This window comes from Arachis hypogaea, chromosome 10 (assembly GCF_003086295.3).
Source record: "Arachis hypogaea cultivar Tifrunner chromosome 10, arahy.Tifrunner.gnm2.J5K5, whole genome shotgun sequence".
Classification (NCBI taxonomy): domain Eukaryota; kingdom Viridiplantae; phylum Streptophyta; class Magnoliopsida; order Fabales; family Fabaceae; genus Arachis; species Arachis hypogaea.
Genome location: NC_092045.1, coordinates 14,342,601 through 14,364,748, shown reverse-complemented (window position 1 = coordinate 14,364,748; position 22,148 = coordinate 14,342,601). Strand labels below are relative to the sequence as shown.

The window sequence follows — 22,148 nt, the reverse complement described above, 5'->3', positions numbered from 1 at the left end:
AATTTTTAAATCTCATGCAAATACAAAGAGGATCACAATTTCGTCCACCAGAAGGTAGAAGAGACCTTTACAGATGAAGGAGTAGTTGAAGGGAGTTCTCATAGAAAAGAAACCATCAAGGAGGAGTAAGATTTTATACTTAAACAACTGGATCAAGAAATAAATCGATTACCTTTCTGACGTTCGGACATTCAAGGAACCCCCATGGCTTCATGTGGAGAATCTACTGAAGAACGTGGCATGAAGGAGAAGTTAGAAACTCTGATGGACAGTGAGCAACACGATTTTGTATTGGAACAATTGGAAGACGCTATGCCTGCCATTGAAGAGGAAGAAGTGATTGAAGACTTAGAAGATGTTAAACCTCCATGGGAAAGTCAAGTTATAGAGCCTCCTTCCCAGACGTTTGAAATTGATGTTGAGGAGGGTGAACAACCTCCAAGGCATCTCATGATTTAAGACTTTGAAAGGGGTGATCAAGAGATGGAATCGATTATTGATGAATTCTTATCTACATTTGAATCCTCTCCCATTCGACTTGACATGGAGATGAAAGAAGAAGAAGCATAACCTCTCATAACCTTAGTGAACAATGAAGAAGAGATTGAATTGGAAGAAATCTACCAAGAGGAAGAGGTTGATATTGAAGAAGATTGGAAAGAGGTGAAAGTTGTCAAAGAAGAGCATAAGGGAGTGGAGCTTGCAAGATCCTTAGAAACACCTCTCCCAAAGCCATTACCGTCCAATACAACATTTAAGTGGGTAAAATTCTCTTCCTTAACCTTTGCTTTCCCACTTGAATATGGGCTTCTAGAGACGGATGGTCAACTTAGAGCTCTTTGTGGCATTAAGAGCAAGAAGAAGATGGTTAGTGGTTGGAGTTGTCCAGCAAGGTTCAACATGGTTGTATGCTCCAAGTTGAAATGCAAGGTTTGGTGTGAAGCTCAATTGAATGGGTCTTGGAAGTTGTTTAGAAGTTGTAGTGAGAATTTCAATTGCGTGCAACTCGGATGGAATCATGATGATCTAAACAAAGACGGGTGCAAAAGCAAGGTTTGGGACCTCGGAATTCATTCCAACAATCAACACTCGTGGGGCCTTGTCACTTGCTTTAACTTGCTTGAAGGCTTTCTGCGCCTAGCTTGGGATCCCGGAGGCTATTGGAAGTACAAACATTGGTGGGGATTCCTGGATCAGTACAAGCATAAGCCACCATAACAGAGAGCTCACCAAATGTCCAACTTAAGGACTTTAACTAAAAGTGCTAGGTGGGAGACAACTCACCATGGTATGATCGTCCCTTTTTCAGTTTAAATTCTAGTCTATTTTGTTTATTTTTGAGTTTTGATTGAACCTAGAATCATGCATAACATTCATATTAGCATTGCATTCTGCATACTGCATTAAAAAAAGCGCACACGACGCGACAGCGTTGCTGACGCATCCGCGTCAAATGTGCGTTGAGAAAATAAGATTGAACAAAGAGTCACGCGAAAGTGTGGCTGGAGGCGTGTCTCTGGCACAATTTGACCCACGCGACCGCGTCGCTGACGCGTCCGCGTCATGTGGGAAAAATACCTCCCACGCGTCTGCGTCACCCATGTAAACGTGTGGCCCTATAAAATCGACGTAAACGGGTGTTTGGCAGCAAGTTGTGATGGAGTGGGGCTGGAATGGTGCTGGAAGCACAAACCCCATCACGCGAACACGTCGCCACGCGTCCGCGTCACTTACAAATCATGCCAACCGCGCGAACGCGTGCTCCACGCATCCGCGTCACCTGCGCCGCACAGCTTATCCAAATCACCGCCAACTATCTTATCTTTTCTTCTCCAAATCTAAATCTTTTCTTTCCCTTCTTTTTCTTTTTTATTTTTCTTTTCCTTTTAATTGGTTGTCACAAGTAACAAACCCCTAATAAAATTGATAACCGAAGTATTTAAACCTCGGGTAGTCTCTCAAGAAATTGCAGGGAAGTGTTCTTATTATTGGTTATGCAAAGGTATATTGTGGGGTTTTGTGAATAAGAGAACAAGAAAAAGTAGGTTGCAAGGAAATGAATTAATAATAATAAAAGCTCTTGGCAAGGAATGAGAATTGGATTTCCCAAGATTAGTAGTAATAGGTTGTTGTTTCTACTTAGTTAGCTCTTACCGAATAAGGGAAAGTCAAGTAGTTGAGCTAACTTCTATTCACGAGTCATAATCCTCTCCCTTGGGAAGGATTAGTGTTAGTGACTAGAGAGATCGCCAACAACTTCCAATTACAAGAACGTATCCTTCTCAATTGTGATGAGAATTATTCATTGCTCCCACTTAGTTAACCCTCTAATTATGAAGGAAAGTCAAGCGGACCAATCAACTTGATTCCTCAAGTCCTAGTCAACTCCTAAGGAAAGACTAGCTTTAGTGGAATCCAAATCAATTAGCAACTTTCAATTGTCAATCAACAAAGGAGTTTGATAACTCAAGTGTCACCAATTACTCAACCAAAGCCAAGAAGAGAAAACCTAACTTAAAACTCTCCCAAGCATTTTATCAAACACTTGGAAAGTACAACTTAAAAACATAGAAAACTAACAAGGAATATTGAATCCAAAGAACCAATTGCAACATCAATTAATAACAAATAATAGAAGAATTAATAAATATGAAATACTCAATTTGCATTAATAAGAGAAATCAGATCTAACATGAGAAGAAGACAAACTAAAGTACTACAATAAGCAAAAGTAGAAGGGAAACTAAATTAAAGGAACATTGAACCTGGAATTGAGAAGAGATTGGGAGAAGAAATCCTAAATCCTAAAACCTAGAGAGACGCTAAAATTGTGTGAATGAGAAGTGTCTTTATGATTCCTCCACTCCGCAGCCTCTAATCTGTGTTTTCTGGGTCGAAAACTGGGTCAAAACTGCCCAGAAATTGCTGGGGGCGAATTCTAATATGCTGAATTTCCGCAGATCCACGTGTGCGCGTGAAATGACGTGTGTGCGTCGCCTAGCTGTATTGCCACTATGACAAATTATATATCATTTCGAAGCCACGAATGTTAGCTTTCCAACGCAACTAGAACTGTTTTATTTGGATCTCTGTAGCTCAAGTTATATCTGATTTAATGCGAATAGGTCAGCCTGGACAGCTCAACAATTCCTTCAATTTCTTGTATTCCTTCCACTTTTGCATGCTTCCTTTCCATCCTCTAAGCCATTCCTGCCCTGTAATCCCTAAAATCACTTAACGCACATATCACGGCATCGAATGGTAGTAAAGAAAAATTAAAGTTAGTAAATTTTAAGGCCAAAGAAGCATGTTTTCAATCATAGCACAAGATCAGGAAGGAAAACGTAAAACCATGCATTTTGTATGAACAAGTGTATGAAAGATTGATAAAAATTCACTCAATTGAGCACAAGATAAACCGTAAAATAGCGGTTTATCAACCTCCCCACACTTAGACATTAGCATGTCCTCATGCTAAGCTCAAGAGTAGTAAAAGAGTGAAGAGGAATGGTAAGACTTATTAAATGCAACTACATGCAAAAATTATTCTACCTACTTGGTCAAAAGTAAATAAGTCTTCCAAGAACAGACATCAACTGGATTTCACTAATTCAAATCATAAAATAAAGTACAAGTGAACTTGTAAGAAGAAAGCTCATGAAAGTCGGGAAAAAGGAATCGAGCATCGAACTCTCACTGGAAGTGTATTCACTCTAATCGCTCAGGTGTTTAAGGTTCGATTCTCTCAATTCTCTACTAATCTTGCTTTCTAAGACTTGCTCTTCTTCTACCAATCATCATATAGTTAATGCACAAATACACATATCAAGAGGTCTTTTAAGAGTTGTAATGGGGTTAGGGTCAAGGTAGGATTGTATTTGGTTAAGTGGGCTAAAATTCGAATCCTTAATTAACCTAAACTTCCCATCTAACTTAAGACAATCCATATAATTACAATGCAAAATCTAACTGCCCATTAATTATGTTTACCACACATTCATGCATCCCAAATTTAAGTACAACTCATATGCATTGATATTATTACTTAACTTGGGCCATTTTGTCCCCTTTTTATTATTTATTCTTTTTCTTTTTTTTTCTCAAAATATTTTTTTCTTTTGCTTTTGTCAAGGAATATGATTAAGATATTGAATGCATGAACATATTCTCAACATTCTTTCACATTTTCAAAAAATTCTAACATACTCAATTCTCAAACCAAATGTTTCCAAACCTAATTTTCCCACACTTAATTCATGAGCACTCTCACTAGTCTAAGCTAACCAAGGATTCAAATTAAGGACATTATTATTTTTTCACTCAGAGTTAATGATGTGCTAAAATAAAGAACAAATGGGATAAAATAGGCTCAAGTTGGTTTGCAAAGGATAACGAAAGGATAAGTTCATATGGGTATGTGAGCTAAATGAAACAAGGCCTCAATCACATAAGTTCATGCATACATCAAACAATGGAAATATAGAATCAAGCAAGACAAAGATCACAATTTTAGAGAGAACAACACACCAAAAATAAAATATTGGTTGATAAAATACAACCAATCAAGTAGGCTCAAAATCTCACTGGTTTTGTGTGTTCGAGCTCTAAAACCATGTTCCAAAAATAAATTTCTTCAAACAAGTTTAACAAAAAATTTTAATTCAAATTAGTAAAATGCTATAGAATAGTTTCTTGTAAAGAAAATCATTACTTTTACCAAGTAGTGGTAAAATATGCACAAAATCAAACAAACATGCAATCAAACATACAAATTCAATAACTAATTTAACAAAGAAAATTAAACATTGGTGTTGAGTCAGAAAGTACTAACCACCGGAAGTCAGTATCGACCTCCTTATACTTAAAAGATTGCACCATCCTCGGTGCATGCAAAGATGTGCAAGTGGACGGGTGGTTCCAATTGATGCTTTTTCTCCAAAGATTGTGTGGCAGTTCTATTTATTGCTCCAGTTAGAAACTTTTCCTTTTCCCTCTTAGTGGCCATCCTGAAAGAAGAGAAAAAGGAATGGAAAGAACCCACAAGCAAAGATATGAAAAGAAATAAAATATATGTGGGCTAGGGCCAATTAATAAGGTTCTCAACTTCATGGTAGCTACAACATGTAAGTGAGAAAATAATAGAAGCACAGGGCATGTCAACTAAATAGCAAATAAGTCAAGGAGCACCGAAAATAATGCAAGAAATATACAAGTTGAATAAGAACATTTAACACCAATGATAGAATAAGAAACTAGAAAAGATGATAAAAAAACATGAACGAAATTAAAATGCAATAAAAGAAAGTATACAAATGCAATATGTAAAAGAGAATGAGAGAGAATAGGAATGAGAAGGGAGGAGAAGAAAGTGAGAAAGGGGGAGGAAAGAATGATAAAAGAGTAAAGAAAGAAGAAGAAAAAGAATGGAGAATATAGAAGTTTAGAAAAGAAAAGAAAAGAAGGAGGAGGAAGAAAGAAATTAGGATTTGGGAAAGAAAATATGAGATATTAGCAGTGCAAGGAACTGGTGGTGTTGCGCATATGATGCGCGCGCGTACTCCACGCGTACGCGTGGGTCGCAGAGAGGGGAAGGTGACGCGTAAGCGTCTAGCACGCGTACACGTGCTATTGGTTGTGCGAATCCCACGAGGTCAGCCTCGCGCACGCACAACTCACTGTGCTTCTACGTTGTGGGCCAAAAATGCATACGACACGTGCGCGTCAGGCACGCGCACGCGTGAGTGATGAAGAATTGAAAATGACGTGCACGTGTCAGTGACGCGTACGCGTGACTGGTTTTGTGCTTCTAGCACAGTACCAGCACCATGCTACCACAACTTTCAGAAGTACACCTTTTTACGTCAATTTTTAGTGCCACGCGTGTGCGTCATTGACACGTACGCATGGGTTGCCAAGATTGCAAATGACGTGTACGCGTGCGTTACACGTACGCGTGGTGTTGCTTGTGCATAAAGCACGCTTCCTACACAGCTCGCATGCAACGTTCTGTCCAATTTTCTCAAATTTTTTTTGAACGCAGATGATGCAGAATGAATGCATGTTTGCAGGACTTAACACTGATGGAGATAGCAAAGTACGAATAGTAAAATTGGAAGGTCATATCATGGTGGATTGTCTCCCACCTAGCACTTTTATTTATTGTCCTTAAGTTGGACATTGGATGAGTTCCCTGTCATGGTGGCTTGTGCTTGAACTCGTCCAGGAATCTCCACCAATGTTTGTACTTACAGTAACCTCCGGGGTCCCAAATTAGACACATAAAGTCTTCAAGCAAGTTGAAGCAAGTGACAAAGACCCAAGAGTGTTGATTGCGAGAATAAATTTCGGGGTCCCAAACCTTGCTTTTGCACCCGTCTTCGTATTGACCATCATTGTTCCAATCGGGTAACAAGCAATCTGAATTCTCACTTAAGCGTCCAAACAACTTCCTAGCCCCATTCAATCGAGCTCTACACCAATTCTTGCACTTCAACTTGGAGCATACAACCATATTGAACCTTGCCTGACAACTCCAAGCACTAACCATCTTCCTCTTACTCTTAACGACACAAAGAGCTTTAAGTTGACCATCTGTCTCAAGTATACCATATTCAAGTGGAATGAGAAAGCTAAGGGATATGAATTTTACCCACTTGAATGTTGTGAAGGATGATGGCAACTTAGGGGGAGGGGTCTTCAGCAACTTTGGCAAGGTGATTTCAGGCTCCACTCCCGTGTGTTCTTTCTTGATAACTTCCACCTATTTGCGAGCTTCTTCAATTTCAACCTCTTCCTCTTGGTAGCTTTCTTCTAATTCAATCTCTTCTGCATTGCTCACTAAGGGCATGGGAGGTTGTGCTTCTTCTTCTTTAATCTCTATCTCTTAATCAACCTCTTCAAAGTCTTCAACCATGATATGCCTTGAAGGTTGTACACCCTCCTCAACATCAATTTCAAACGTCTTGGAAGGAGGCTCTATGACTTGACCTTCCCATGGAGGTTTTGCATTTCCTAAATCTTCAACAACTTCTTCCTCTTCAATAGTTACTGCTTCTTCCAGTTGTTCTAGTACAAAACCATATTCCTCATTTTTCACTGGAGTTCCTAATCTCTCCTTCATGCTATGTTCTTCATTAGATTCTCTACATGTAGCCATGGGAGTTTCATGAGTATCCAAACATTGTGAGGCTAATAGATTTATTACCTATTCCAAGGTGGCCGCGAATTTTAGCACAGTACTTCCATCTTCTCTTGCCCTTGAAGAAGATCACGAAGGATGTCATCCCTTGGAGGTAGGGGTGGATGTGAGAACTGAACTCTTGTGTGGTCTAGAATTTTCACAAATTAAGTTCTCGTTGCAAGTATAGTTTCTAAACCAACAAGAATCCTTTCGTACAAAATTTTGGTTGTCACAAGTAACAAACCCCTAATAAAATTGATAACCAAAGTATTTAAACCTCGGGTCGTCTCTCAAAGAATCGCAGGGAAGTGTTCTCATTATTGGTTATGCAAAGGTATATTGTGGGGTTTTGTGAATAAGAGAACAAGAAAAAGTAAGTTGCAAGGAAACGAATTAATAATAATAAAAGCTCTTGGCAAGGAATGAGAATTGGATTTCCCAAGATTAATAGTAATAGGTTGTTGTTTCTACTTAGTTAGCTCTTACCGAATAAGGGAAAGTCAAGTAGTTGAGCTAACTTCTATTCACGAGTCATAATCCTCTCCCTTGGAAAGGATTAGCGTTAGTGACTAGAGAGATCACCAACAACTTTCAATTACAAGAACGTATCCATCTCAATTGTGATGAGAATTATTCATTGCTCCCACTTAGTTAACCCTCTAATTATGAAGGAAAGTCAAGTGGACCAATCAACTTGATTCCTCAAGTCCTAGTCAACTTCTAAGGAAAGACTAGCTTTAGTGGAATCCAAATCAATTAGCAACTTTCAATTGTCAATCAACAAAGGAGTTTGATAACTCAAGTGTCACCAATTACTCAACCAAAGCCAAGAAGAGAAAACCTAACTTAAAACTCTCCCAAGCATTTTATCAAACACCTGGAAAGTACAACTTAAAAACATAGAAAACTAACAAGGAATATTGAATCCAAAAAACCAATTGCAACATCAATTAATAACAAATAATAGAAGAATCAATAAATATGAAATACTCAATTTGCATTAATAAGAAAAATCAGATCTAACATGAGAAGAAGACAAACTAAAGTACTAGAATAAGCAAAAGTAGAAGGGAAACTAAATTAAAGGAACATTGAACCTGGAATTGAGAAGAGATTGGGAGAAGAAAACCTAAATCCTAAAACCTAGAGAGAGGAGAGAGCCTCTCTCTCAAAATTGCATCTAAAACCTAAAATTGTGTGAATGAGAAGTGTCTCTATGATTCCTCCACTATGCAGCCTCCAATCTGTGTTTTATGGATCGAAAACTACGTCAAAACATCCTAGAAATCGCTGGGGGCAAATTCTAATACACTGAATTTCCGCATATCCACGCGTGCGCGTGAAATGCCGCATGCGCGTGAAATGACGCATGCGCGTCGCATAGCTGCATTGCCACTATGGCAAATTATATATCATTTCGAAGCCCCAGATGTTAGCTTTCCAACGCAACTAAAACTGTCTCATTTGGATTTCTGTAGCTCAAGTTATGTCTGATTTAGTGCGAAGAGGTCAGGCTGGACAGCTCAACAATTCCTTCAATTTCTTGTATTCCTTCCACTTTTGCATGCTTCCTTTGAATCCTCCAAGCCATTCCTGCCCTGTAATCCCTAAAATCATTTAACACACATATCACGGCATTGAATGGTAATAATTAAAGTTAGTAAATTTAAGGCCAAAGAAGCATGTTTTCAATCATAGCACAAGATCAGGAAGGAAAACGTAAAACCATGCATTTTGTATGAACAAGTGTATGAAAGATTGATAAAATCCACTCAATTGAGTAGAAGATAAACCGTAAAATAGTGGTTTATCAATGGGCCTTTAAAACCCTCGAACGTTTCCAAGGCATAGCAAAACGCACGTTGCAATTAAAAAGGAAAAAGAAGAAAAACGCTTCGCATTCTAGGAGTCTCAACAAGAGATCGACTCAAAAGCAAGATGCTCGAACTTGACTTCCTCAAAGGGTTGAAGTCTAAAAGGACACGACCTTAAGGGTAAGATCGAGCCCAAGTAGGGGCACTGTTCATACCACGGGTCGAGCTATGCGACCCGAGCTGACTACATACAAGAACGTCCGACCTCTTAAGGTTGGACGACCACCGACCTCTCCTTTAAAGAGCTCAGCCAAAGGCCCAAAGTAGGCCCAGGCAGAGAGGCACAGCCCACTCCAAAGGCGGCTGGCCTAAAAAGATAAGATGGTTTTGCTCAAAGATAAGTTAAGATAACTAACTTATCTCAAAAGTCACTCCACACTACTATAAATACACTGGAGCACCTAGGTATAACTCATACTCTAATCCTACTAAAAACATGCTTAAAGCACATGCTAACTTAGGCATCGGAGTCTCTTTCAGGTACCACCTCCCTCCAGTGATCAAGGATCAGCAGCTTCACCAAGATCCAACAAGTCAGACACAACAGCTCCGACCACCATCAACAGATCTCGTCCGAGATCGACCTCCAGTTTTAGGTAACCCTTGGAATAATAATTTAGAAGATAGAACGAACGTCATACATGACTTAGAAATTCAAGTACGTCAAGTCACTTCTACTGTCGTATATCAACCTAAACGAATACAAATCTTAACTCGTGTCAGGGAAGAGTTAGAAAAGAGACAACATATTTATGTCACATCTCTTTCATGTGTTACGGTGCATGCATTATGTAATTTGGAATTATTATCACAATATAGGCCTAGGCAAATTAATGACGAAAACTTGGAAAGAGAAAACAGGCGTACTCAGTTAATGATATAGTTCTTGAAGTTGACAAATGTCGAGATGTCATACGTATGAGGCCTGAAGCATTTCAACTATTGTGTCAAAAGTTAAGAGAAATTGGTAGAGTAAAGGATTCAACTCGATCTACGGTTGAAGATCAAGTAGCTAAATTCCTACATATTATAACACAATGTGAAAACTAGAACCATGTCTTTCTTCTTTCACCGCTCAGGGAGACAATTAGTCGCTACTTTCACATCGTCCTACATGCTATTCTATCGTTAGAGGGAGACTTCTTCAAGCAACCGTCTGGTGAGGATGTTCCTTATGAAATACTTCATAGTAGTCGATTCTATCCATTTTTCAAGGTACTAAATCTTTTGATTTACTTAGTGAATTTTATGTAATTATCAACGAAATAATGATAAAACTGTTATATTAATATGTCAATATACTTTCTAAAAAAGGACTGTATTGGAGCCATAGATGGTACTCATAGTCATGTGAAGGAACCAAGGATGGAAGCCCCTCGTTTTCACGAAAGAAAAGATCACCCCACACAAAATGTGTTAGCTGCCTGCGAGTTTGATATGAAATTCACTTATGTGTTGTCTGGTTGGGAAGGAACTGCCTCTAATTCGAGAATTTTAAAAGATGCTCTAAGTAGAGAATATCCACTTTGAATCCCCGAAGGAGTGTGATAGTGTAATTTATAAAATTGTCTACATAAATTCAAATTCATAGACACAGTATGTTATACTTTAATTTATGTATGCAACTGTTCTAGGAAAATGTTATCTAGGCGATATTAGATTTATGCTAAAGCCTGGGATACTTACACCATATAGAGGTGTTCAGTATCACCTAAAAGAGTATTCAATACATGAGCCCCAAAATCCAAAAGAACTATTCAACAATCGCCATTCTTCATCAAGAAATGTCATCGAAAGATGTTTCGGAGTTCTAAAGAAAAGATTCCCAGTTATAGCTGGCGACACTAAACCTTATTATTTATTTGAAACTATGAGAGACATTTTTTTGGCATGTTGTATATTGCATAACTTTTTGACGGGTGTCGATGTTGATCAATCTATAATTGATGTGGTTGACCGAGAATTACTATAAGAACGCAACATAGATAGATCACAATCAAATCAACAATGTGATAAGGAATATAGAAATGCAGCAATGCTACGAGATAATATTGCAGTTGAAATGTGGAATGTGTATCAAACTTTATGAGTGATGATATGTTTCATATATATGAATATGTATATATATATATATATATATATATATATATATATATATATATATATTTTCCAGTCAGAATTGTTTAATTAGATTTTTTTAGGGATTTTTTTACAAGTTAAATAATGCCAAATAAAGGAAATAAAACAATAGGAGCTAATCAACCTTCTAAAGACAACTTAAGATGGTCTGATGAGATGGATGAAGTTCTGCTGAATGCATTAGCAGAAGAAGCATTAAAAGGTAATAGACACGATGGCTTGTGGAGAACTGATGCGTGAGCATCTTATCTATCTTTTCCTAGTGAATTTGCACTTGAATTGCTAAGTTTAATCAAGATTTAATATATTTTTTAGCCACTATGAATGCTACTTTGAGTTGTATGCAAATCTATTTATTTCAGGTAGCATTTTGGACGAATTTGACGGAGATTTTAAGAAGAGCTGAAGCTACAGCAGAATCAAGGCTTGAAGCCAAACTTGGACTCCCCAAGTTTGGCGTCACAATAAGAAAGCCTAAGGAATGCAAGTGTGAAGTTCACGCGGAACTTGACCTCCTCTATGTTTGGCGTGGGATCACCAAGGAGAGCTTACTGCCAACTCCACACTGAACTTGGTTCTTTCCAAGTTCGGCGCCAGCATAGGAAGTCCATAGAGAATACTGCGTGACCTCCACGCTGAACTTGAATCACTTCAAGTTTGGCGCCAATGAAGAAGTCCCAAGGAGATTTGATTCTGCCTCCTCCACACCGAACTTGGTTCTTTCCAAGTTCGGCGCCAACATGAAAATTCCAAGGGAAGCTGCACGCATCACTCCATGCTAAATTTGGGTTAATCCAAGTTCAGCATGGGCTCAAAAGAAAGCAAAAGAGAAGCCACTGCCTCCTCCACGCCGAACTTGAAGAACTTCAAGTTCGGCGCCAACCTTAAGAGAAGGAATAGTCCCCAATTCATTCCAAAGCTTTGCGAATCAAGTTTCTTATTTGATTATAGCTTTTAATTATTTAAATTAGGAAAAGATGTTATTGAGTTTTTAGGAAATATATTTTACATTAATTAGGATTAGATGTAAAAGGGAAAAGAATTAGCCCTTCGGGCTCTTCTCTTCTCTTCTACCTCATTCCGTAATTTACAGTTTTACAGAATCCTAGTTTTCTCTCTGAATCATGAGCAACTAAACCTCCACTATTAAGGTTAGGAGCGCTATCTATTGTATAGATTGATACTATTATTTTTCTATTTTAATTCATGTACTGATTTCTATTTCAAGAATTGTTTTCGTTCTTTATTTTATGAATTTGGGTGGAACGAAAGTATGACCCTTGTTCTAATTGAGTTCTTGTATAATTTGGAAAAGCTCTTTACTTAAACAACAGCTTGAAAACAAATTTTTCTAAATTTCTAATTATCTGGACTTAACGGGATACGTGACATATAATCCTCTTATATTTGGGTAATTAGGGTTTCTGTGGCATATAAATTAGAATTGAACTTCACCTTCTAATTGGAATTAAGTGACCAAGGAAATGGCAGTTGATGAAGGTTAGAGGAGACTAAAAAGGTCTAAGGAATTAAGGTTTAGTCACATATAATTTTCCATGAATTTAATCTTGCATGATTAAAATAGTTAGTAAGAAAAGTGAATCCAGAAAATAGATAACTCTAAAGCCTTAACTGTTTCTCCATATATATTTTACAACCAATTTACTACTTGCTTTCTGATATTCTGAATTTACTATTAATGCTTTTGAACTCTCTAAACATCATTTTCTGTTAGTCTAACTAAGTAATTCATGTAACCATTGTTGCTTAGTCCATCAATCCTCGTGGGATCGACCCTCATTCACTTGAGGTACTACTTGGTACGACCCGGTGCACTTGCCGGTTAGTTTGTGGTTTAAATTCTGCACCAAATTTTTGGCACGGTTGCTGGGGATTGATTATGATTAACAACTATTAGTTGTTTGATTGCTTAGATTAGGTGTTTTAGTTTTAATTTTATTTAATTTTTGCTTTAATATTTTTGAAAATTAATACTAATATTTTTCCGTAATTTCTGAAATTAAGTTTGGTGTCCCCTAGTTTTTTTATTTTAATTTTTCCCGTTGATTTTCTTGATAAATTCAATTTTTTCTGTCTTATTTCTACTTATAATTTTCGAATTTTACTGCCTAGTTATTTAGTATTTTTATTTTTATTTCTTTTACACAGGTTACCTCATTGGGAATTCTCTACATTCTAGAGAATTCCATCATTTTTTTGTCTTCTATCTGTTTATGAGCAGAAACAGGGACAAAGAACCTCTGTTAGACTTTGATCCTAAGTCTGAAAGGACTTTTAAGCGGCGTTTACAATAAGCAAGACTTTACAAAGCTGCAAAGTCCAACATGGATCATAATAATCATGCTACTAATGCCAATGTGGCAAATCCAGTTGGGAATGAAGAACCCAGAAGAGTGCTTGGCTCATACACTACTCCCAATACAGATCTTTATGGAAAAAGTATTGTGGTGCCTCCTATAGCTACAAACAATTTTGAACTGAAGCCTCAGCTTGTTACACTTGTGCAACAAAATTGTCAGTATCATGGACTTCCTCATGAAGATCCAAATCAATTTATCTCTGATTTTCTGCAAATTTGTGATACTGTGAAGACCAATGGAGTGAATCCTGAGGTGTATAAACTCATGCTCTTCCCATTTGCTGTGAGGGATAGAGCAAAGCTATAGTTAGATTCTTAACCCAAGAAAAGTCTGGATACTTGGGACAAGGTGGTCACTGGATTTCTGACCAAATTTTTTCCGCCACAAAAGCTGACTAAGCTAAGGGTGGAAGTTCAGACTTTCAGGTAGAAAGAAGGTGAGAACCTTTATGAAGCTTGGGAGAGATTCAAGCTACTGACCAGACAATGCCCTCCAGACATGTTCTCTAGATGGACTCAGCTGGATATCTTTTATGAGGGCTTAGGCAAAATGTCCAAGATGAGTTTAGATCATTCTGCATGAGGTTCATTACACATGAAGAAGACGCCAGAGGAGACTACTGAGCTTATTGGATTGGTTGCTAACAACCAATTTTTATATGCTTCTAACAGGAATCCTGTGAACTCTGAAACCCCTCAGAAGAGAGGCATTTTGGAAGTGGAAGTTGTTAATGCTCTTCTTGCTCAGAACAAGCTTATATCTCAGCAAATAAATCTAATTACTCAACAGTTGAGTGGAATGCAAGTTTCAGCTGTCAACATCCAAAATCCACCCCAAGAGGTCCCTTATGACATGACAGGTAACTTTATGCAAAATGAGAATTATGATTATGCTCAATCTTCTTCTGAATAGGTCAATTACATGGGAAGTGGTCCTAGAAACCCCAATAACAATCCATACTCTAAGACTTACAATCAGGGGTGGAGAAATCACCCAAATTTTGGGTGGAGAGACCAACCTCAGAGATCCTAGAATTTCAATAATAATTCTCAGGGCGGTTTCCAACAGAATAATCATAATAACCGCTAATTTCAGTCTCATCAACAACAACCACCTCAACAGGCAAATGCTCAGTCCCAACAAAATTCTAACTGGGAGACAATGATGAATAGTTTTATGCAGGAAACCAGAGCTTCCATTAGAAACTTGGAGGTGCAAATGGACCAATTGAGCAAACAAATGCCTGAGAGGTCTTCAAGTACATTTCCTGGTGATACAGTGGTGAATCCAACAGAAGATTACAAGGCTATTCAATTGAAAAGCGGTAAAGTAGCTGGTTCTGAGACCAAGGTCAATGAGAAGCTAGTTGAAAAAGAAGCTCCAGAAGAGAAGAAGGAAGAAGTAGAGCATGCCCCTCCAAAGCGTGCAGATAACCCATTCCCAGACTCTCTTGACACTTATCCTACCTTGCCAAAGGCTCCTGAATACAAGCCAAAAATGCCATATCCTCAGAGGCTTCAGAAGGCTTCCAAAGACAATCAATTTTCTAAATTTTTAGAAGTTTTCAAGAAGCTACAGATCAACATTCCTTTTGCAGAGGCTCTTGAGCAAATGCCTCTTTATGCTAAATTTATGAAATAATTGTTGACTAACAAGAGAAATTGGAAGGAACAAGAAACATTGGTGTTAACCAAGAAATGCAGTGCTATTATTCAATATAACCTTCCTAAGAAAATACAGTATCCAGGGAGCTTTGTAATTCCTTGCACCATTAGAGATGTCACCATTCAGAGAGCTTTATGTGATCTTGGAGCTAGTATCAACATCATGCCACTTTCAGTAATGAAAAAGCTTCAAATTGAGGAGGTAAAACCCACTCGTATTTCTCTTTAACTTGCTGATCTTTCTATTAAATTGCCTGTGGATGTTGTTGAGAATTTACTTGTGAAAGTAGGACCATTTATTTTTCCTGCTAACTTTGTTATATTAGACATGGAAGAGGATGTAAATTCCTCTATTATTCTTGGTAGACCTTTTTTAGCTACAGGTAGAGCTCTGATTGATGTGCAAAAGGGTGAATTAACCCTAAGGGTCAATGAAAAACAAGTGGTCCTTAATGTTTTAGAAGCTCTCAAGCACCCTAATGATTCTGAAGGGTGTATGAGAATTGATGTTGCTGAACCACTTGTTCAAGAGGTATTGGAAGCTGAAGTACTTGATGATGTTTTGGAACCTATTTCTAAGTATGAACTAGTTGAAATTGATGATTCACCACCCCAGAAAGTAGTCATGAACATGCCTAAGAGGGAGGAGGAAGCCCATAAGTTTGAGCTCAAACCTTTGCCTCCTTCTCTGAAATATGTGTTCTTGGGTGAAATTGATTCATATCCAGTGATTATTAGCTCTTCTCTGAAGCCTGAAGAGGAAGAGGCACTTATTTCAATGCTCAGGAGCCATAAAATAGCTCTTGGGGTGGACCATTGGTGATTTAAAGGGGATTAGTCCAACCAAGTGTATGCACAAGATCCTTCTTGAAGATGATGCTAAACTGGTTGTGCAACCACAGAGGAGACTCAATCCAACTATGGAGGTGGTCCAAAAAGAGGTAATGAAACTATGGGAAGCCGGCATTATATAACCTATTTCTAACAGCCATTGGGTAAGTCCTGTGCAGGTAGTTCCCAAGAAAGGAGGGATGATAGTGATCAAGAATAAAAAGAATAGGCTTATTCCTACAAGAACCGTCACATGATGGAGAATGTGTATAGACTACCGAAGGTTCAACACTGCTACAAGAAATGATCATTTTTCCATACCTTTCATTGCTTAGATGCTTGAGAGGTTAGCTGGTCATGCTTTTTATTGTTTTCTAGATGGATATTCTGGATAGAATGTTATTGGGTCAATATGTGGCACCGAACTTGAGCATTTCAAGTTTGGCGTGAATGATGCGTACAAAAGGCGAGTTAGACACTAGAAGAGCCACGCCGAACTTGGAAAACCCCAAGTATAGCATGGAGAATGACGTAAGAAAGGTGCAAATTTGATAAGCTTCTGGCGCCGAACTTGATCTGTTGCAAGTTCAGCGTGGGGGCTACGAAGAAAAGAGCAAATTGCCACTGCCAGGGGGACGCCAAACTTGGCTCCCCTGGCGTTCAGCATAAAAAAAGGGGGAACCCATGCCGAACTTGGGTTGCACTAAGTTCAGCGTGGAGAGCAAATACCCAACGCGTGTGTCACGACACACAAGATCCTTTTTAAAGATGATGCTAAACCGGTTGTGCAACTATAGAAAAGACTCAATCTAACTATGAAAGAGGTGGTCCAAAAAGAGGTAATGAAATTATGAGAAGCCAGCATTATATACCTTATTTTTGACAGCCCTTAGGTAAGTCCTGTGCAGGTAGTTCCCAAGAAAGGAGGGATGATAGTGATCAAGAATGAAAAGAATAAGCTTATTCCTACAAGAACCATCACAGGATGGAGAATGTGTATAGACTACCGGAGGCTCAACACTACTACAAGGAATGATCATTTTTCCCTGCCTTTCATTGATCAAATGCTTGAGAGGTTAGCTGGTCATGCTTTTTATTGTTTTCTAGATGGATATTCTGGATAGAATGTTATTGGGTCAAAAGGTGGCGCCGAACTTGAGCATTTCAAGTTTGGCATGAATGATGCATAGAAAAGGCGAGTTGGACACTAGAAGACCCACGCCGAACTTGGAAAACCCCAAGTACAGTACGGAGAACGACGTAAGGAAGGTGCAAATTTGATAAGCTTCTGGCGCCGAACTTGATCTGTTGCAAGTTCAGCGTGGGGGCTACGAAGAAAAGAGCAAATTGCCACTTCCAAGGGGACGCCAAACTTGGCTCCCCTGGCGTTCAGCGTCAAAAAAAAAGGAGGAACCCATGCCGAACTTGGGTTGCACCAAGTTCAGCGTGGAGAGAAAATACCCAATGCGTGAGTCACGGCGCACAAGATCCTTCTTGAAGATGATGCTAAACCGGTTGTGCAACCACAGAAGAGACTCAATCCAACTATGAAAGAGGTTGTCCAAAAAGAGGTAATAAAATTATGGGAAGCTGGCATTATATACCCTATTTCTGATAGCCCTTGGGTAAGTCCTGTGCAGGTAGTTTCCAAGAAAGGAGGGATGATAGTGATCAAGAATGAAAAGAATGAGCTTATTCCTACAAGAATCGTCATAGGATGGAGAATGCGTATAGACTATCGGAGGCTCAACACTGCTACAAGAAATGATCATTTTTCCATGCCTTTCATTGATCAGATGCTTGAGAGGTTAGCTGGTCAGGCTTTTTATTATTTTCTAGATGGATATTCTGGATAGAATGTTATTGGGTCAAGAGGTTGCGCCGAACTTGAGCATTTCAAGTTTGGCGTGAATGATGCATACAAAAGGCGAGTTGGACACTAGAAGACCCACGCCAAACTTGGAAAACCCCAAGTACAGCATGGAGAACGACATAAGGAAGGTGCAAATTTGATAAGCTTCTGGCGCCGAACTTGATCTGTTGCAAGTTTAGCGGGGGGGCTACGAAGGAAAGAGCAAATTGCCACTGCCAGGGGGACGCCAAACTTGGCTCCCTTGGCCTTCAGCGTAAAAAGAAAAAAGGGGGGAACCCATGCCGAACTTGGGTTGCACCAAGTTCAACATGGAGAGTAAATACCCAACACGTGAGTCACGGCGCCGAACGTCCATCTCTCCAAGTTCGGCGCCAAATCCTTATTATTTGCCAATTCCACACACAATCACGTGAATCCTCACCACATCCCCTGATTCTTGGTCCCCACATCAGTCAAACCCCTTCCCTGATTCCCTCCACTTTTTCATTCCTTCCCATATATTCCATACATCAGCCTTTTCCTAACATACCTACAATCTTCCCTCCTTGCCTTCCCCATAACTCAGCCTTTTTCCAATACCTCTGACCCCCCTGACCACGCCTTTAACCCCTCCCCCCCCCAATACCCCGTGAACACACCCACCTACCCACATTAAAAGAATGTGACACCCCCCTCCTATATAAAAGCCATACTCATTCCCACTTCCACCACACTCCACAATAATTTCTCCCTCACCTAGCAACCACTAACCCACTCCTATACACTTATTCCCACTTTAACACAGAGAGCAAATATAATACACCCATCCCATCCCTCTTTAACCACAGCAGCTTCCTATCTCCCAAAACTCGAACCCCTCAACCGTACCTTTCCTTCCTTCATAGCCCCTTATCTTCCATATACCCTCCACTTTCAACCATGCCCCCCTCTATTCCCCATCTTCTTTTTCTTCTTCTGTTATTGTTTTTATTTCCAAAAAATAGAATAAAAATATTTTTAGCATTGGTTTTTATTTTCTGCGGTTTAAATTTCTGCTCTTCTTTCTTCCTCCCCTTTGTATTTCTTTATTTTGCTCGAGGATGAGCAACCATTTTAAGCTTTGTGTTGCCACTCTTCTATTTTATTTGGTTTATTTCTATGGCACCTAAGACCACCCTAGCCTCCAAGAAGAGAAAAGGAAAGGAACTGGCCACCGGTTCTCATGACTCAAGGCGCTTCTGGTCTAAACTACATGAGGAGCATTTCTATGAGATCACTAGCAAGACACCGATTCTCCCAGAAGTGTGGTTCAATCTTCAACCAGATGAATATCCAGGAATTTAGTATGAGATTCAGAGAAGAGGATGGAAGGTTCTGTGCAATCCACATACAGAAGTGGGACAGTTAATGGTTCAAAAATTTTACAGGAACCTGCGGATTACTTACAAGGATGTGTCTGAACTCAATGAAAGGAACCATAGAAGCTATGTACGGGGAAAAATCATTGATTTCAGCCCAGAGACCATTAGACAGACCTTCCAGATACCACAGACTATGCCCTCACTTCACTCCTACTGCGAGAGGGTGAACAGAGATCAGCGATTGGAGCAAGTGGTCGCTGACATATGCATTCCGAATACCCAGTGGAAAAAGGGAGTAGAGGGGAAGCCAGGCAATATCAGAGTCGGTGACCTGACACCTTTGGCTATGAGGCGGCATCATTTCATTCGCTGGTCCATCATGCCTACAAGCAACCGGTCTGAGTGTACTGTGGACCGAGCCATCATGATTCACTTTATTCTGTTGGGAGAGCTAGTAGAGGTGGCAAACGTTATTGCACAGTAGATTTACCAAATCGTCACCAACACCAAAGAGAATACTAGATTGGGCTTCCCACATCTCATCTTTTGCTTCTGTAAGGCTGCTAGGGTGAAGATAGAGAATGACTTCCCTATCCCAGTCAAGAAGCCCATCACAAAGAAGACTATGGAGCTGGTCAGGGAACGCCAGAGGCTCCTGACAAAACAGGCTGAAGAAGGAGCTAATGAAGAGCAGCCGCCGCCTCAGGGGCAATATTTTCCTCCTCAAGAGTATTGGCAGCAGCTTGCGTCCTCTATGGAGTAGATGAGGGTGACAAATGACACCTGCTGGCAGCAGTACACTGCATCCGTAAAGGAGATGAGAGCGATACAGGACAACTGTTGGATACATCTCTGTACTACTCTTGATGAGATGAGAGCTTATCAGAACCTTTAGCGGCAGGAGATCTCTCAGCTGAGACAAGATTATAGCCGCCTGAGAAGACCTTACGGAACTCAACCTGAGGAGAGAGATCCCCATCGGGGAGATTGAGGTGGCTCAGCTCCTTTTCATTTTTCTTATTATTTTGTGATTTTTATGATTAGGTTCCTGTTTTTTGCTATTTTTATTATTGCATGATCAGTTGTTATTTCAATTCCTAGGCTCTAGTTTAATTTTCTGTTTATTTTGTTATTTGAGTTTTATGCTGAAAGAGTGTCTCATGTATTCCTCACGAAGCTTGAAATCAAAATAAAAAAAGAAAAAGATGTAATGCATGATAAATTGAGCTTATATTTAAGATTAGTCTGGTTACTTAAATGTGGTGGTATATTTGTGATTCTGATTGAATGACATAAACAATGCATATTTGAATTTGAATCAAGGGATGTTGATGTATGAGGGATAGGAATTTAGAGAACTATTATGCATTCTCTGAGGTCAACAAAAACTTAATCCTTGAAGCAAAAGAAACAACAAAAGAAGAATAAGAGCAAAGTCCAAGGCTTTGAGCATCAATGACTAGGGAGATCTGACATGATTAAAAGCTTAAAGAGTTGTTTCCCTAGTCATATGCTTGTGGTATTCTTGTGTCAAGCAATCTTTGAGATAGAATATTTAGAGTCGAGATCAAATGCATTCAGCAGAGTATGCCAAAGGCTTTGAGCACCACTGTCTGGGAGTAACTGAAAGAAAAATCAGAACTTAAAGAGAATTCCACAGTTAAGTGTTTGTGGTGTTTTTGTGTCAAGTGAAGCTTGAAACGAGACATTTAAATTCACGGTTCAACTCAAGGTGCAAAGCACCAATTGCTTGAGAATTAAAAGATATCTGTTGTGTTCAAGGATTAAATTGGAATATAAAGATCAAAAAATTCATAATATGATCCGGATTCTAATTCCGAATGATAGTGACATTCCTCTGATTCAAAGAGTGAAATGCCAAAACTATTCAGAATTACAATGAATAAACCCCACTTTAAGAATAGACATGAGCACAACTGAACTCTCACTTCTCATGCAAATTCATCTCTTAATCGTGTACTAATTTTGGTTGCTTGAGGACAATCAACAATTCAAGTTTGGTGTTGTGATGCGTGAGCATCTTATCTATCTTTTCCTAGTGAATTTTCACTTAAATTTCTAAGCTTAATCAAGATTTAATATATTTTTTAGCCACTATGAATGCTACTTTGAGTTGTGTGCAATTCTATTTATTTTAGGTAGTATTTTGGACAAATTTGACGAAGATTTTAAGAAGAGGCGAAGCTACAGTAGAATCAAGGCTTGAAGCCAAACATGGACTCCCCAAGTTTGGTGTCACAATAAGAAAGCCTAAGGAATGCATGCGTGAAGTTCACGCCGAACTTGACCTCCTCTATGTTTGGCGTTGGATCAAAAGTCACCAAGGAAAGCTTACTGCCAACTACACGCTGAACTTGGTTCTTTCCAAGTTCGGCGCCAGCATAGGAAGTCCATAGAGAATGGTGCGTGACCTCCACACCGAACTTGAACCACTTCAAGTTTGGTGCCAATGAAGAAGTCCCAAGGAGATTTGATTCTACCTCCTCCACGCCAAACTTGGTTTTTCCAAGTTCGGCGCTAACATGGCCAAGGGAAGCTGCACGCATCACTCCACCCTGAACTTGGGTTAAGCCAACCTTAAGAGAAGGAGTGGTCCCCAATTCATTCCAAAGCTCTGCGAATCAAGTTTCTTATTTGATTAAAACTTTTAATTATTTAAATTAGAAAAATATATTATTTAGTTTTTAGAAAATATATTTTACATTAATTAGAATTAGATATAAAAGGGAAAAGAATCAGCCCTTCGGGCTCTTCTCTTCTCTTCTACCTCATTCCGCAATTTACAGTTTTACAGAATCTTAGTTTTCTCTCTGAACCATAAGCAACTAAACCTCCACTGTTAAGG

The 22,148-nt window shown here is 39.1% G+C and overlaps 1 protein-coding gene and 1 non-coding gene across 2 annotated transcripts; one reads left to right on the top strand and one right to left on the bottom strand.

The window, feature by feature from the left end:
• Positions 1-9,972: 9,972 nt before the first annotated feature.
• On the top strand, positions 9,973-11,026 carry LOC140175590 (uncharacterized). Its single transcript, XM_072204109.1, has 4 exons — positions 9,973-10,062; positions 10,105-10,269; positions 10,369-10,516; positions 10,689-11,026. The coding sequence occupies exons 1-4, from the start codon at positions 9,973-9,975 to the stop codon at positions 11,024-11,026; spliced, it is 741 nt and encodes a 246-aa protein (XP_072060210.1).
• A 2,945-nt stretch (positions 11,027-13,971) lies between these two features.
• LOC112718457 (small nucleolar RNA R71) lies at positions 13,972-14,077 on the bottom strand. The gene has a single exon (XR_003160796.1). It is a non-coding gene; the product is annotated as a small nucleolar RNA R71 (small nucleolar RNA).
• Positions 14,078-22,148: the final 8,071 nt, after the last annotated feature.

Coding starts and splice junctions, on each gene's coding strand:
- LOC140175590 (XM_072204109.1), top strand. CDS start 9,973: ATGAGGCCTGAAGCATTTCAACTATTGTGTCAAAAGTTAAGAGAAATT. Junction 10,270..10,368: donor GATTCTATCCATTTTTCAAG/GTACTAAATCTT, acceptor TTTCTAAAAAAG/GACTGTATTGGAGCCATAGA. Junction 10,517..10,688: donor ATTCACTTATGTGTTGTCTG/GTTGGGAAGGAA, acceptor CAACTGTTCTAG/GAAAATGTTATCTAGGCGAT.